Raw genomic sequence first — 12,304 nt, 5'->3', positions numbered from 1 at the left:
TGATATAATACGGAAAGCTTTTAATTTATATCCGCTATCAACTGCTCAAGTTGCTTGCTATTATTTAGGCGCTCTCTTTTTTGTGGCTTTCACGGTTTTTTTTGTTTTACACGATTATCACTCAATATTTCAACTTAAAGTGCTTAAGAGTTATGCAACTGACTTAAGCAATCTGGTCAATGTAGTCACGGTCAGAAGGTAAAATCAAAAGAAACGGATTAAACCAATAAAGCCGTGTCATTAAGTTTTTTTGCTTTGGTTTATCAATGTTCCTTAGTGAATCGGGGCTAACAAATAGCCAGGCACTAGAACCACGAAGCAGCTGAACTTAGTCATTTAGTTTTACAATTAAGTCTTGAAAGCTCCTGTGGAAAACACGTATGCAATAGAAATAGTTTTTTACGGCAGATCTGTCTAAGTTGCTTGTCCACTGAGTTGCCCTCTTGAGTCTAATTTTGCTTGCCCTGCTTTTTTGCTCTCTCTCACACTAGCGAAATGTCACTTCTTACCGTCTCAAGTGTTAACAAAAATTGCCTAACACGTTAGAATATAAATCCTAGTCCGACTCATGCCTTGTACCTAGCACCCGGCGCCAGTGCCCTTGTGTCAGGGCACTGTCCCTCGGGTGACCACAAACTTTGTTCTAACATATACTGAAAGCGAATGTAAGTTAATATTAATATTAAGCTTAATAGATTCCGTTTACTAGCTGAAAGTTGTATGGTTGTGTAATTTAACTAAAACTACTAAGATTTAGAGCTTTCCTGGCCCTCCGAAGAAAAGGCTGCCAATTTGTATTTTTTTTCTCTTTGTTTCAATGCGAGTGGACTTCGAAATAGTGAAGGAGGCACTTTTTCTGCAATATCGCTCTATAATGAGCTCCACTGTCTTAAATTTTGTAGTACCACCATTTTGCTGTCCTTATTCTAACTGATTCTTCTTTGCTGTTCTTTTGTCAACTGATTTTCTAATTGTACTTCTTTACGTTCTTTGTAGAACTTTTTTTATATCTTTCTTGCTCTTAGTTGCTTTGGCTATAAGGATTTTAGAGTTGCGCGAGGAAATGGTTCTTAGCGAGAGAATTTGGGTCACGTGCGACAATTTGACCTGGTTTCACTGTTATTTCGGGTTTTTATTTCGTTTACATTCTAAATGATTTATCAGGCAATTCGAAGTGTAATCTTTTCGTTTTGTCAGTTATAATTTCTGGGTGGTTTTAGATTTTATTGGTTTCCGAATTGCAGTGCTTGCCATTTTTAGGTGTGTTGAGATTGTTAGTGAAAATTCTTCGAATTGTGGTTTAAGAATTGTTCTGTTAATACAATGCAGAATATTTGAAATATATTGAGTCGCTATGTTTTCAGGAATCGTAGAGAAGTAATGGTTGACTACTTTTTTACTCGAAGAGTAGTAATGGTTATTTGTTTTTTTTTTGCAATTGGTGACCTCCTTTTTAGAGGTTATATTAAAGGATGTTTTAGAGGATGTAAAATGCCACATGTAAAAAAACTGTTTAGGTCAATCTTTTCATACTTGTTTTCGTTAAAGAAAATATGATTAATTTTAATCAAATTTTTGGTCAATTTTTGGTTAAGTTTGCCTGTTTTTTTTCGAAATTTCATCTTTTTAATTTTTCATCTTTTCTTGTTCATTGTTCTCTTTTTATATTGTTTATATAGGTTTATATATCGGTATATAGGTTTATATGGGCATAAAGGTTTATATAGTTATATAGAGCTTTCTTATAGATTGCTACTGAGAGTTGAAACTTGAAGATTATAGATGGCAGTTTTATCTCGTGAAATAAATTATATAAAACATTTAAATAATATTATATTGTATAAGTTATATTTTTTACGTGTTTGCTTTTTTTATTATTGTATAGTGTTTCGTTGACTGGCACTGGGTAGGGCACTGATCGAGCAGAACAATATTTTAAAAGTTCCCCAGAATATTTGTCGAGAGGTAGCATCTTAACTTTTTAAATGGAATTTTCTATTATTCTTTTCCTTTTCCTGGGATCTCATTGCATCTACCGAATCTGAGTTAATAGCTGATTGTAGTCATTTAGTACTCAAGTCTATATATTTTTTGCAAGTTGCTCTGCCAATAGTTGCTCGGAGTTTTTATCTTATTTTCCCTGAAATCAATTTTGCCTTTTCTCATATTATTTTTCTTTTATGGTTTCGAAGCTATTTGTAAAATTATATAATAGGCTCTTTTCATTTTTTGAGTGTTTGCCTGAGGGCTAAGTGAATGTATATTTCGAGCCTGAATGTATATTTCGAGCCTGTTCCGGAGTCTTCCTTCTGTTTTTTTAAATCAATGACTTCATTTTTAGAGCACGTGTTTAAGAGGAGGTCAATTGCCCTGCACGTGAAAAGATCTGTGGAATGTATTTCAAAATTAGGTATCGATTTTGACTGGTTTTATGTTCGTGCTTTTTTCTTAAACAAAGTGAGAAAAACAGGTGTAAAGAATTTTGCTCTGTGTGAGCATTTTTTTTGTCTTACTCTATTTATTTTGTTGTTACTCAACAACTTATTCAGCCTAAGGCGGTTGCCTCATTTATCTAAGCTAGCAATATTACTTTCAGAATTTTTTTGAAGCAAATGTTCCAGTTTAAGATGCAATTTTGAGCTATTTTTCCCCTTTTGTCCTGTTGAAGTTTTGGACTTCTGGTGCTGTGGAGATCCTTTTTCAGAATTTGGGCAGTTTCTTTGTTGAACTTGGTTGATTTTAGTGGTTCGATTTTATGTAATAAAATCTTTGGCCTCTAAAAGGTCTGGTCAATACAATCTAATCTTAACTGAAATTGATTTCATGCTCTTGGTTTGAGCTCAATAATGTTTTGATTATACTGTGCTTCAACTCGGAAACCCCAATAATTCATTGGGAGAAGAATAAATTAGTGAACAGTTATGTAGTTGCTTTGCTCAATTCTCGATATTTGCCCAAATGCTTGAATGAATTAAATCGTTATTGGGCAAAATTACCAAAGTGTTTATTTGACCCGTTAAATGAAAAGATGCTTTTTCATTTCAGGTGATGTGGTGTACGGTATTGAAAATATTTAAAGGTTCTATGCGCATGTTATGACACGATGTCAACTCTTAGCTCAGTTTATCCTCGGCAGATTCTTGTTCTCAAGAGAGGTCTGCAGTTATGCTCGAGTTGCCAAAGGAATCGGACAACGGGAAATAAACTGACCAGTGAATCAAGCCAGAATCAAAAAGCTTTTGTTCGAAACTTTTACCCAAACTCATTTTCGAAATTGTGTGATATCCAACAAACGCAAGTTTCCACGAGTCGAAAAATTCATGGATCCAACAATTTGTATTCCAAAAATTATTACGAAATTCTCGGTGTTTCTGAAAAGGCATCTGTCAAAGAAATTAAGAAAGCCTATTATGACCTAGCTAAGAAAAACCACCCAGATGTTGCCAAAGATAACCCGAATGCAGCAAAAAAGTTTGCGGAAATTTCAGAAGCATACGAAGTTCTGGAGGACGATAACAAACGGGCGGAATATGATGCGTCCAGACGCGCGGGTTTTGGTGGAGCTCCTTTCGGGGCCACGGGTGGTCAACAATGGCAGTACCAGTCCAACATAAATCCAGAAGAGCTGTTTAGAAATATTTTTGGTGGTGGGCTGGGACAGAATATCTTTGATGAAGATCAGTTTCAATCTGCAAGTTATCCACGAGAGTATGTAATGAACTTGACGTTTAAAGAGGCTTGTCTAGGAATCAAGAAAGATATGGATATTCATGTAAGCTATATCAGTTAGATCTCATAAATTACATGTTTTCGAAAGTTTTCACGTTTCAGAAGTGGAAGAAACTTGAAAAAGGTGTTTTTGGGACGTAGTATATTAGGCGAAAACTCGATTAGGCGAACACAATTTTTGTAGCCATTAGGTAAAAATACTGAACCTAAGTTTCGTGGACTTTAGGCGATTACCAATTAAGACATTAATAGGTGGTGCTTCTATACCCAGGTTGACGCTAAAGTGTCCCTAACAGTTGTATTTGCAAAGACAGAATAGCTAACAGAAATACGATCGAAGGTTTAGTAATTCTTGAATATTTACATCATTTCAGTTCTCAACACTGTTCTCAAAGTTTTCCGCACCCCGTAGCTCTGCTCTCAGCTATATAGAATAAAGCAACGATTCTTTTTTTGATGTTCTCCACTCTTTTACTTGTAACTTTTGCAGAAAACATTTTTCCTGATTAATAGATGCGAAGCTATAGCGGCTATAATTGAGGACATCGTGGTTTTTTGAAATTCAAAGAATTTGAATTGTATTGGGGCGCTGTCTTTTTTTAAAGATCTGTTTACACATTTTCATGATTTTTGAAGTCAAATGGGAGTAGACATTTTGGTCATGCCGAAACAGGAAATGGAGCATAAAAGCGAGTGGTTTTGCGGCATGAAAGTTTTTCGCTTTAACTTTAAAGTAGAGTGAGAAAACGGTGTTTGAAGAGAAATTCGCGTTCTCGCTAGTGGTTTTTTGTTCACATGCGACATTTTCACTTTGATTTTTACTGTTTTTTTTATTGTTGGATAGGATTCTTTTCTAAATGGTTTTCCCAATCCATTCATGGCTAGGCCTAGTTCATTCTAGACCTAGTTTTTTGTTTGAACCAAATTTCTCTTTCTCGCTAGTTATTTTCTCTTCACATGCGGCATTTCGTCACGGATTTTTTTTTATTTCATCTTGTTTTTTGGAATTGGTTGTCCCAATTCACTTATAGTCTGTTCTAGGTTTAATTTATGTTTAGTCAATGAAAATTCTTTGAATTGTACGTCAGGACGTGTGCTGCTATGCTTTTTTAATTCGTCGTCTCCATCGATGATTCTTGCGACCTGACTTTTTGGAATTTACTTTTTCAATTTCGCTGACTTCTACTGCTTTGCAGTTAAAATTTGTGTGTATGTGACGTCATTCTTTCTGCTTTTAGGTCAATTTCACTTTGATTTTTAATAGCCGCGAAGCAATAGCGGCTATTATTGGGGACATCGTGGTTTTTTTTTAATTCGTCGTCTCCATCGATGATTCTTACGACCTGACTTCTTGGAATTGACTTTTTCAATGACTTCAGTGACTTTTACTGCTTTGCAGTTAAAATTTGTGTACGTGACGTCATTTCTGCTTTAGGTCAATTGTGTGACTTACCTACACACAAATGATTTCTGAACTCACTTATGGAACTTTAAATTTTATGAACTTTTACTAGTTAAAGATCAATACTGTGCATCTTAGTAGTACCAAACTTATATGCCCTAATTCTTGAGTATTCGTTTTGAGTTTTCGATTCCGAATATCAATTTTGAAAAAGCTCTTTTAGGGCTTTTCCTTACAGACTTTATGTGTCATAAAATTGACAGTCCGAATCTTATCCAAAAAGTCTAGTGGTCTATTAAAGGACTGGTGGTCGATCTTTCTATCTTATTTCTTTAGTTGTTTCAATTCATGAAAGGCCACGAGCATCTATCGCAGCTATTTTCCGGCAATCTTCCGGCTATGTTTTTTACTTTTGTTTGATTTTTTAGAGCGGATTTTTTTCTAAATGTTTTTTCCAATCCATTCTTAGTTCTTTCTATGCCTAGTTTTTTGTTTGAACCAAATTTCCATGTCTCGCTAGTGGTTTTTGTTCACATGCGGCATTTTGACATTGATTTTCAGTTTTTTATTAATCTGATTTTTTTGCAAATGGTTTCCCCAATTCACTCAGTCCGTTCTATGTCTAGTTTTTGTTTAGTCATTGAGATTTCTTTGAATTGTAAGTCAGGACTTGTCCTGGTTTTTTTTTTCGTCATCTGCATCGGATGATTCTTGCGACCCACCCGACTTCTTGGAATTGACCTTTTCAGTTTGTGACTTCTACTGCTTTGCAGTTAAAATTTGTGTATGTGACGTCATTTTTTCTGCTTTTAGGTCAATTGCGTGACCTACCTCACTCAAAAAATGACTTCTGAACTCGCTTAATGAACTTTAAATTTTATGAACGTTTACTAGTTAAAAGTCTATAGTGTGCATCTAAGTAGTGCCAAACGTATATGCCCTAATTCTTGAGTATTAGAGTCTTGAGTTTTTGATTTCGAATATTAAATTTGGAAAAGCTTTATTTTTCCTTAGAGCGTATGTGTCTCATAAAAATGACAGTCTGAATCTAACCAAAATGTCTAGTGGTCTATTAAAGGACTGGTGGTCAATCTGTCTATCTTATTTCTTTAGTTGTTTCAATTCATGGAAGGCCACAGGCGTTTATCGTGGCTATTTTCCGGCAATCTGCCGGCTATGTTATTTCTGAGGGTTCTAGAAATGATGTAATTGTTTGAAAAAATAGCAAAATTTAGCTCTTTTCTAACTCATTTGCATGTAGTACACTCGAGGGCAAAATTTTCCACTCTTTGAACACTTTTTAAATTGGTAGGCGCCTGATAAATAGCTGTTCACAAAGCGTGTTCTTCGATTTGAATTGAGTTTGCCTGGAGAATATAATGTTGCTTTTACAAAGTTTCAAGTAAACGTCAGATTCAGAGGTTATAAAAGTGTCGTTAAAACTGGTTTTGTCGACATTTGAAGTACTGTTGCAGGTGAAGGAGACGTGTAAATCTTGCAAGGGATCAAAAGCGGAGCCAGGAACCAAAGTGACCAAATGTAAGAACTGCAATGGTAGTGGGATGGAAACATTCTCACAAGGTGGTTTCATCCTTCAACAGACGTGCAGGTTTGCTGGCTATCTGCAGTTACATAGTTGTACCAATTGACATGAGACCATATGTGTCGTAGACCCTGGGCGAAGAACTTATCCGAAACCGAACCAAAAGAATAACACGTGCTCAAGAGCACGCCGGCATAATTAATTATTTTAAATGCTAGTTTGTTTGCTCATCTACTTTTTTGTCTACCAGCTGTAGCAATTGTGTCTTACAGGTACTGTAAGGGCAAAAAGAAGATAATCCAGACCCCGTGTACAACGTGTAATGGCGTGGGAACAGTAGATTTGTCCAAAACAGTGACGGTGCCCGTTCCGCCTGGAGTTGCCGACCAGCAAACTCTGAGAATGGTAGTGGGCAATGAGGAGGTTAGATTACTGTTACACGGACGGAGCGAGCTGTAAATTGTAATCCCAAAACAAACTCGTTCGAGGTTGCCCCTTAAGTCATCTGGCGTTAGTCCGTTTACGTTTCTCATAAGGTCACAATCCAATTAAAGAATTTATTAATAGCCGCTACGCGATAGCGGTTATTATTGGGGACATCGTGTTTTTTAATAGCCGCACAGCGATAGCTGGGGCTTTTATTGACCTGCTCTTGGTTTTTTACAATTCAAAGAATTTGAATTGTATTGGGGCGCTCTTTTTTACGACTCGAAGAGGAGTATTGGTTTTTTTAACCGGAAGTACTATTTGTTCAGGCGGCGTTTTGTCCTAACAGTGAAACAGTAATTTGCCGTGTGAACTAATTTTCAAATTTTTTCTGAGCGAGCGAAGTTTTTTGTTCATGCACTGCGTTCAGTTAATGACTTTTTGACTGTGAAAATAGTTTTTGAGAGATTGGCGCATATAGATGAGTTTTTGGCCGTGTTTTCGCCCTTTTGGCCCAATTGTTTTTTATTTTAACTTGGTTTTTTTGTTGAACTAAATTTTGCCGCATGACTATACAACCATCTGTAATCGATACCACAATGATTTTGAGAGCTTAATAATGCGTTTCAAGTGACAAATTGAACCGTATTTCCCAAATTTTTTGTCAATTTTTGGCTTTTTTCATTAATTTTTCTTTCATTTTCGGCTCTTTGAGTGGATTTTTCTTTATCAAATTAGCAATTATAGCAACCTCTTTTTGATAATTCGCTTTCTGAATGCCTCTTTTTGACGTGAGGTGTTTTTATTTTATAGAATTGTACACATACTAATACGGTATTGGCGGTTTTTGTCAAATTTTTTGTTTGTACATTGAGTTTATTTACCATAAAGTCTTTTATTGAACCATCGGTTCCATAAATTATTCAACTGTTGCGCAATTAAGCTGTTTTCACTTCTTACTGAGACAGAAAGATGGCTATGCAATGTTCTTAAACCTTGATTGCCTTATGACAAAGATCCATATTTTTTATCTCATTTTTTATTTCGATTTTTAATTAGAGCTCTCAATATAGTTTTTTTATTTTTCAGAAATTGCGAATTAGTTTTTTTTATCTTTTTCACAATGTATGTAGTCTCCAAATTCTAGCATGTTTCTTCCTAGCATTCTCCTAAGAACTATAGTTTTATTCGCCCTGCCTTTGTTAAATTGAAAGTTATCAATTTGAAATAATAATTTTTTTGAATTATTAACGGTTTTGTGTTGGCATTTGATTTTATTTAAAATATGGCACTGAGGTTTTGCTAGCTTCACTTTTAACAATTTTGAACCAGACTTTTTTCCAGCAAGTGTTCTAGGGGCTTGGTTTTCGCAACATACAAATTTTTGGTTTGAATATTGTTTTGTCTCTTTAGTCTTTTTCATAATTAATTTTGATTTAATTTTTGATAGTGGTCATTGTTTAGTTTTATCGCGTTCATTGTGATTTAAGGCGACAATTAAAGTTAATTGTTAAGACGACAAAGTTTATTTAGTTTCCAATTGATTAGTGTTTTTATTTTCAAAATATTGTTTCGATTGAGAGAACTTACGGAAATTGATAAATTTTGTAAGTTTTTTGGCCGTTTTTTTTAGAATTCAATTTTTTTTTCTAAAAAAAGTTTTGGGAGCCTCACATGGCTTGTTTTTGCTGTTCTCGTACTTTGGCTTTTTTAATATAAAGGTATAATGTGTTTTTTGTAGTTCAGTTGGTTTTATGGGCTATCTTAGTTTTTTTACTTGATTTTTTAAATGATTTTAGATGTCCCTTTAGTGGGAACCATTTAATTCAAAAGGTAATTTTTTGACAAAGACTTCCGCTATGTTTTTAAGATCTGTTCACACATTTTCATGATTTTTGAAGTCAAATTGGATTATGTGATTCACATAAACTGCTTTAGAGACGTATTCTCATGGTGTGAATGGCGGTTGTCAGAGTTCTTAAGGCGATTGGTTTTTCAGAATGATATTTTCCGCTTTTTATAGTATAGTCAAATAATGGTATGAACAAGAGTTCGGGTTTCAATAGTTTTTATTGTTGCGACAATATCTGTTTTTACTGTTATTCTGGATTGTTTTTTGCTTAAACAAAGAAAATTCGTATAATTGTATTTCAAGACTTGTCCTGCTATGTTTTCTAGTCTGTCGTCTCTTTCAACGATTCTCGCGATCCTTTAGGTTTTCATTTTTTAATGCCTTCTACGGCCTTGCAACTAAATTGGTAGGTGTGACATCATATCTCTATCTCAATTTTTGGGAGTTTTTGGCCAATAGTGTGTTCCCTTTGATCATGCGTTCACCTCCCTCGAAATGACTTTTAAAAAACGCCAATTTTAACTGCCTATGGTTACATCTTGCGTAGGAAACCTATAGAGTGCAATTAACAACTATGTTGCTTTAAAGGTGTAATGTTTCATTGGGTTCCTTTAACAGTCTCAAGGTTTATAGGGCGAGGGCTACTTATTTCTGCGCTCGAAGTAGACCTAATTATACTGGACTAAACGACTCAGGAAAGCACTGAAGGAGAACTTTAATTATAACGGCAGAATATACTAAAAACGACGGAGTCAGCGATATACAGTGTACAAACAATCAGGAGAATGACTGGAATAGTGTGACATGACTTATTCAAAAGAGAATAGAGTCTTCTCAGTCTTTTGAATGGTGGAGAATATGGAGAATACACGTTATAGATTTAATCGGCTGCATATGGACTTTAGGGAATCTTTTCGGATATATGGTCACTAGAAAAATTCATTAATATTGACTTGTCCTGCTATGTTTTTCTGTTAATTGTCCTGCTAATTCGCTTTATCTTTTGATCACGTTTTTCGTTTTAAATAAGTCACGTTTTTCACGTTTGACTTCTGACTTACCTCACTCACTGTTTCAACTGAATTGTTTTTAAATCCATTCACTCAATGGATTACGCAAGATAGTAAATACAGTCAAGGTCAAAAGAGCAAAATCAAAAGAGACGGGATAATCCGATAAAGCCCGGTCATTAAGTCCTTGAGAATTAGGTTATCAAATTTCATTAGAGTGTTTGCTAGCTGACATTGGTATTAAAGCTTATTAGCTTTCAGTTTAGAAGCTGAATAAAATATAGTTTTAGAATTCAACCGAAATCACGTCGAATTAGAACAGTTTTTGACACTAAAAAATAGAAAAAAAATTGGTCAATTTATCTCTTCTTTTTTTTACGTTTCAATCCCGATTTGCATCAAGCGCGTCAACAGGGGCTATTTTCCGGCAATCTGCCGGCTATGTTTTATCATTTTTCTGTTGTAATTGCAGGTCTTAACAGTCTAGTTGGCATTTTTGCTGTCAATCCATCTTCTCGATGTATTGTTTCTATTAAGACTAATCCACGTAAGGCCAATGTTACATAAAACTTTGTCTCCAAAGTCTCTGTTTGCAGTGAGTACTTTGGTCGATTTTGTAATCAACCCCGGATGTATTAGAACGCTCAATGAGAGCAAAAGTGCTAGTATAATTCTCAAAATGACAAGTTTCAAAATTATTAAAATTTTGGGGATTTATAATTATTTTTGCTCTAATTGAGAGCAATTTTTGCCGACGTTTTTGTTTTTAATTATAATTTCTCCCACATCATGTTTATCGAATGCATGTTTTGACTAAATTGTTTCAGGTGTTCGTAACGATGAGAGTAATGCCAAGTTCCATGTTCAAGCAAATTGATTTTGACATTTATTCGGACATTGAAGTATCGGTGTCGCAGGCAGTTTTGGGTGGCGTCGTTCATGTGCAGGGATTATACGACACTGTTCGACTTCGGATCCCTAAGGGCACGAGCTCCCATGAAAGATTCAAAATCGCAGGCAAAGGCGTTAAAAAATCACGAATCGGAGAGAATTTTGGCGATCATTTTGTAACGGTTAAAATTAAAGTTCCCATAAATCCCACCGATATTCAGCGAGCGCTGATGGCAGTTTTTGTTGAAACAGATCCAAACAAAGATTCGGCAGCTGGTGGTGTTAATTTAGACGGAGTTCCGATCCAGCTGGTTGATGCAATTAAATCAGGTTTTCTCAACGGTGGAACAGATCACACGAATTCTAAAGATGAACATAGCTCTGATGTTTCTCAACAGACTGTTGAAAATGGTGATGGTGGAAACAGCAGTGAGCCGCATGCTAACAAAGGATAATTGTAATTTGTCGAAGAGTTGTCGAATTGCTATAAATGGTGTATTCCTTTTAAATTTTGTACTGCCAAGCTGCAACCGAATTAAAACATTGACCTATAAGTTTTTAATTGCTCTCAAACGAAGTTTGTAGCAATTTCATTAGTCCTGTTAGTCTTTTTTATGTGATTTTTCGCTTGACCGATTTTTCGTCTGACCCATTTAAATTTTCGTCCTCAAAAACGGGATAAAGTTAGCTCTTAGAGCCTTTCATTGGAGACTTATATTTAGAGGTTCTTAGAGGACTTATATTTAGAGGGCGGTTCTTAGAGGTTAACCCCCCCCCCCCACACACACACACAACCACAACAACACCCCCCCCCCCCACACACACACACACACACACACACGTCCTAACCCCCCCCCCCCCAAAAAAAAAAAAAACTTTGTTCGCCTTTTGTGCCATTCTTTTGCATTTTGAGCATGTGAGAGGTCACAGCAGGACCTTTGGCATCGGTTAGAGTGGGATTGTTTCTTCTAATTTGCGCAAAACATAAACATCAAACATATCAGCTTAAATCTTGAAAAGCAAGTTGAGATTTCTGTACGCATGCAAAATTATCCTTGCACAAAATTGTTATGCTAGAAATATTTTCGAATAAACATTTTAAAAAATCATTTCAAAAACGTTTTTAATTGCTCTTGAATGATAAGCAATTATTGTAAACGTGTGTGTCTTTTCTATGCAAAAATTTTTGTGCTTTTGTTCGAGAATAATCTTTGACTTTTCAAATGAATTTTTCGCCCACTTTTTCTTGTTTATTGAGTGATTTCAGTTGCTTTCATTCCGAAATGAAGTTTGTTGTTCAAACAAAACCGATTTTTAGAGATACAATGAGAGCGCCCTGATAGTCGAGTGGTTACTGCCTCTGGCGAGGTGATGGAATAGGACCCAGGAGTTCGGGGTTGGAACCCTACCTTTGTCTAATATTTTTGCGCCCATGAAGAAAAATTTACGAC

The 12,304-nt window shown here is 35.4% G+C and overlaps 1 protein-coding gene across 1 annotated transcript; it reads left to right on the top strand.

Annotated features, from left to right (window-relative positions):
- The first annotated feature begins 3,049 nt into the window (after positions 1 to 3,049).
- LOC142339301 (dnaJ homolog subfamily A member 3, mitochondrial-like) lies at positions 3,050 to 11,407 on the top strand. The gene is made up of 4 exons (XM_075389238.1): positions 3,050 to 3,772; positions 6,607 to 6,740; positions 6,947 to 7,097; positions 10,790 to 11,407. The coding sequence occupies exons 1-4, from the start codon at positions 3,104 to 3,106 to the stop codon at positions 11,306 to 11,308; spliced, it is 1,473 nt and encodes a 490-aa protein (XP_075245353.1). The 5' UTR covers positions 3,050 to 3,103; the 3' UTR covers positions 11,309 to 11,407.
- The last annotated feature ends 897 nt before the right edge of the window (positions 11,408 to 12,304 follow it).

This window comes from Convolutriloba macropyga, chromosome 5, assembly GCF_964194025.1.
Source record: "Convolutriloba macropyga chromosome 5, txConMacr16.3, whole genome shotgun sequence".
In the NCBI taxonomy this organism is placed as follows: Eukaryota; Metazoa; Xenacoelomorpha; order Acoela; family Convolutidae; genus Convolutriloba; species Convolutriloba macropyga.
The sequence above is the reverse complement of the archived record's forward strand: the minus strand, read 5'-3'. Positions and strand labels throughout refer to the sequence as shown.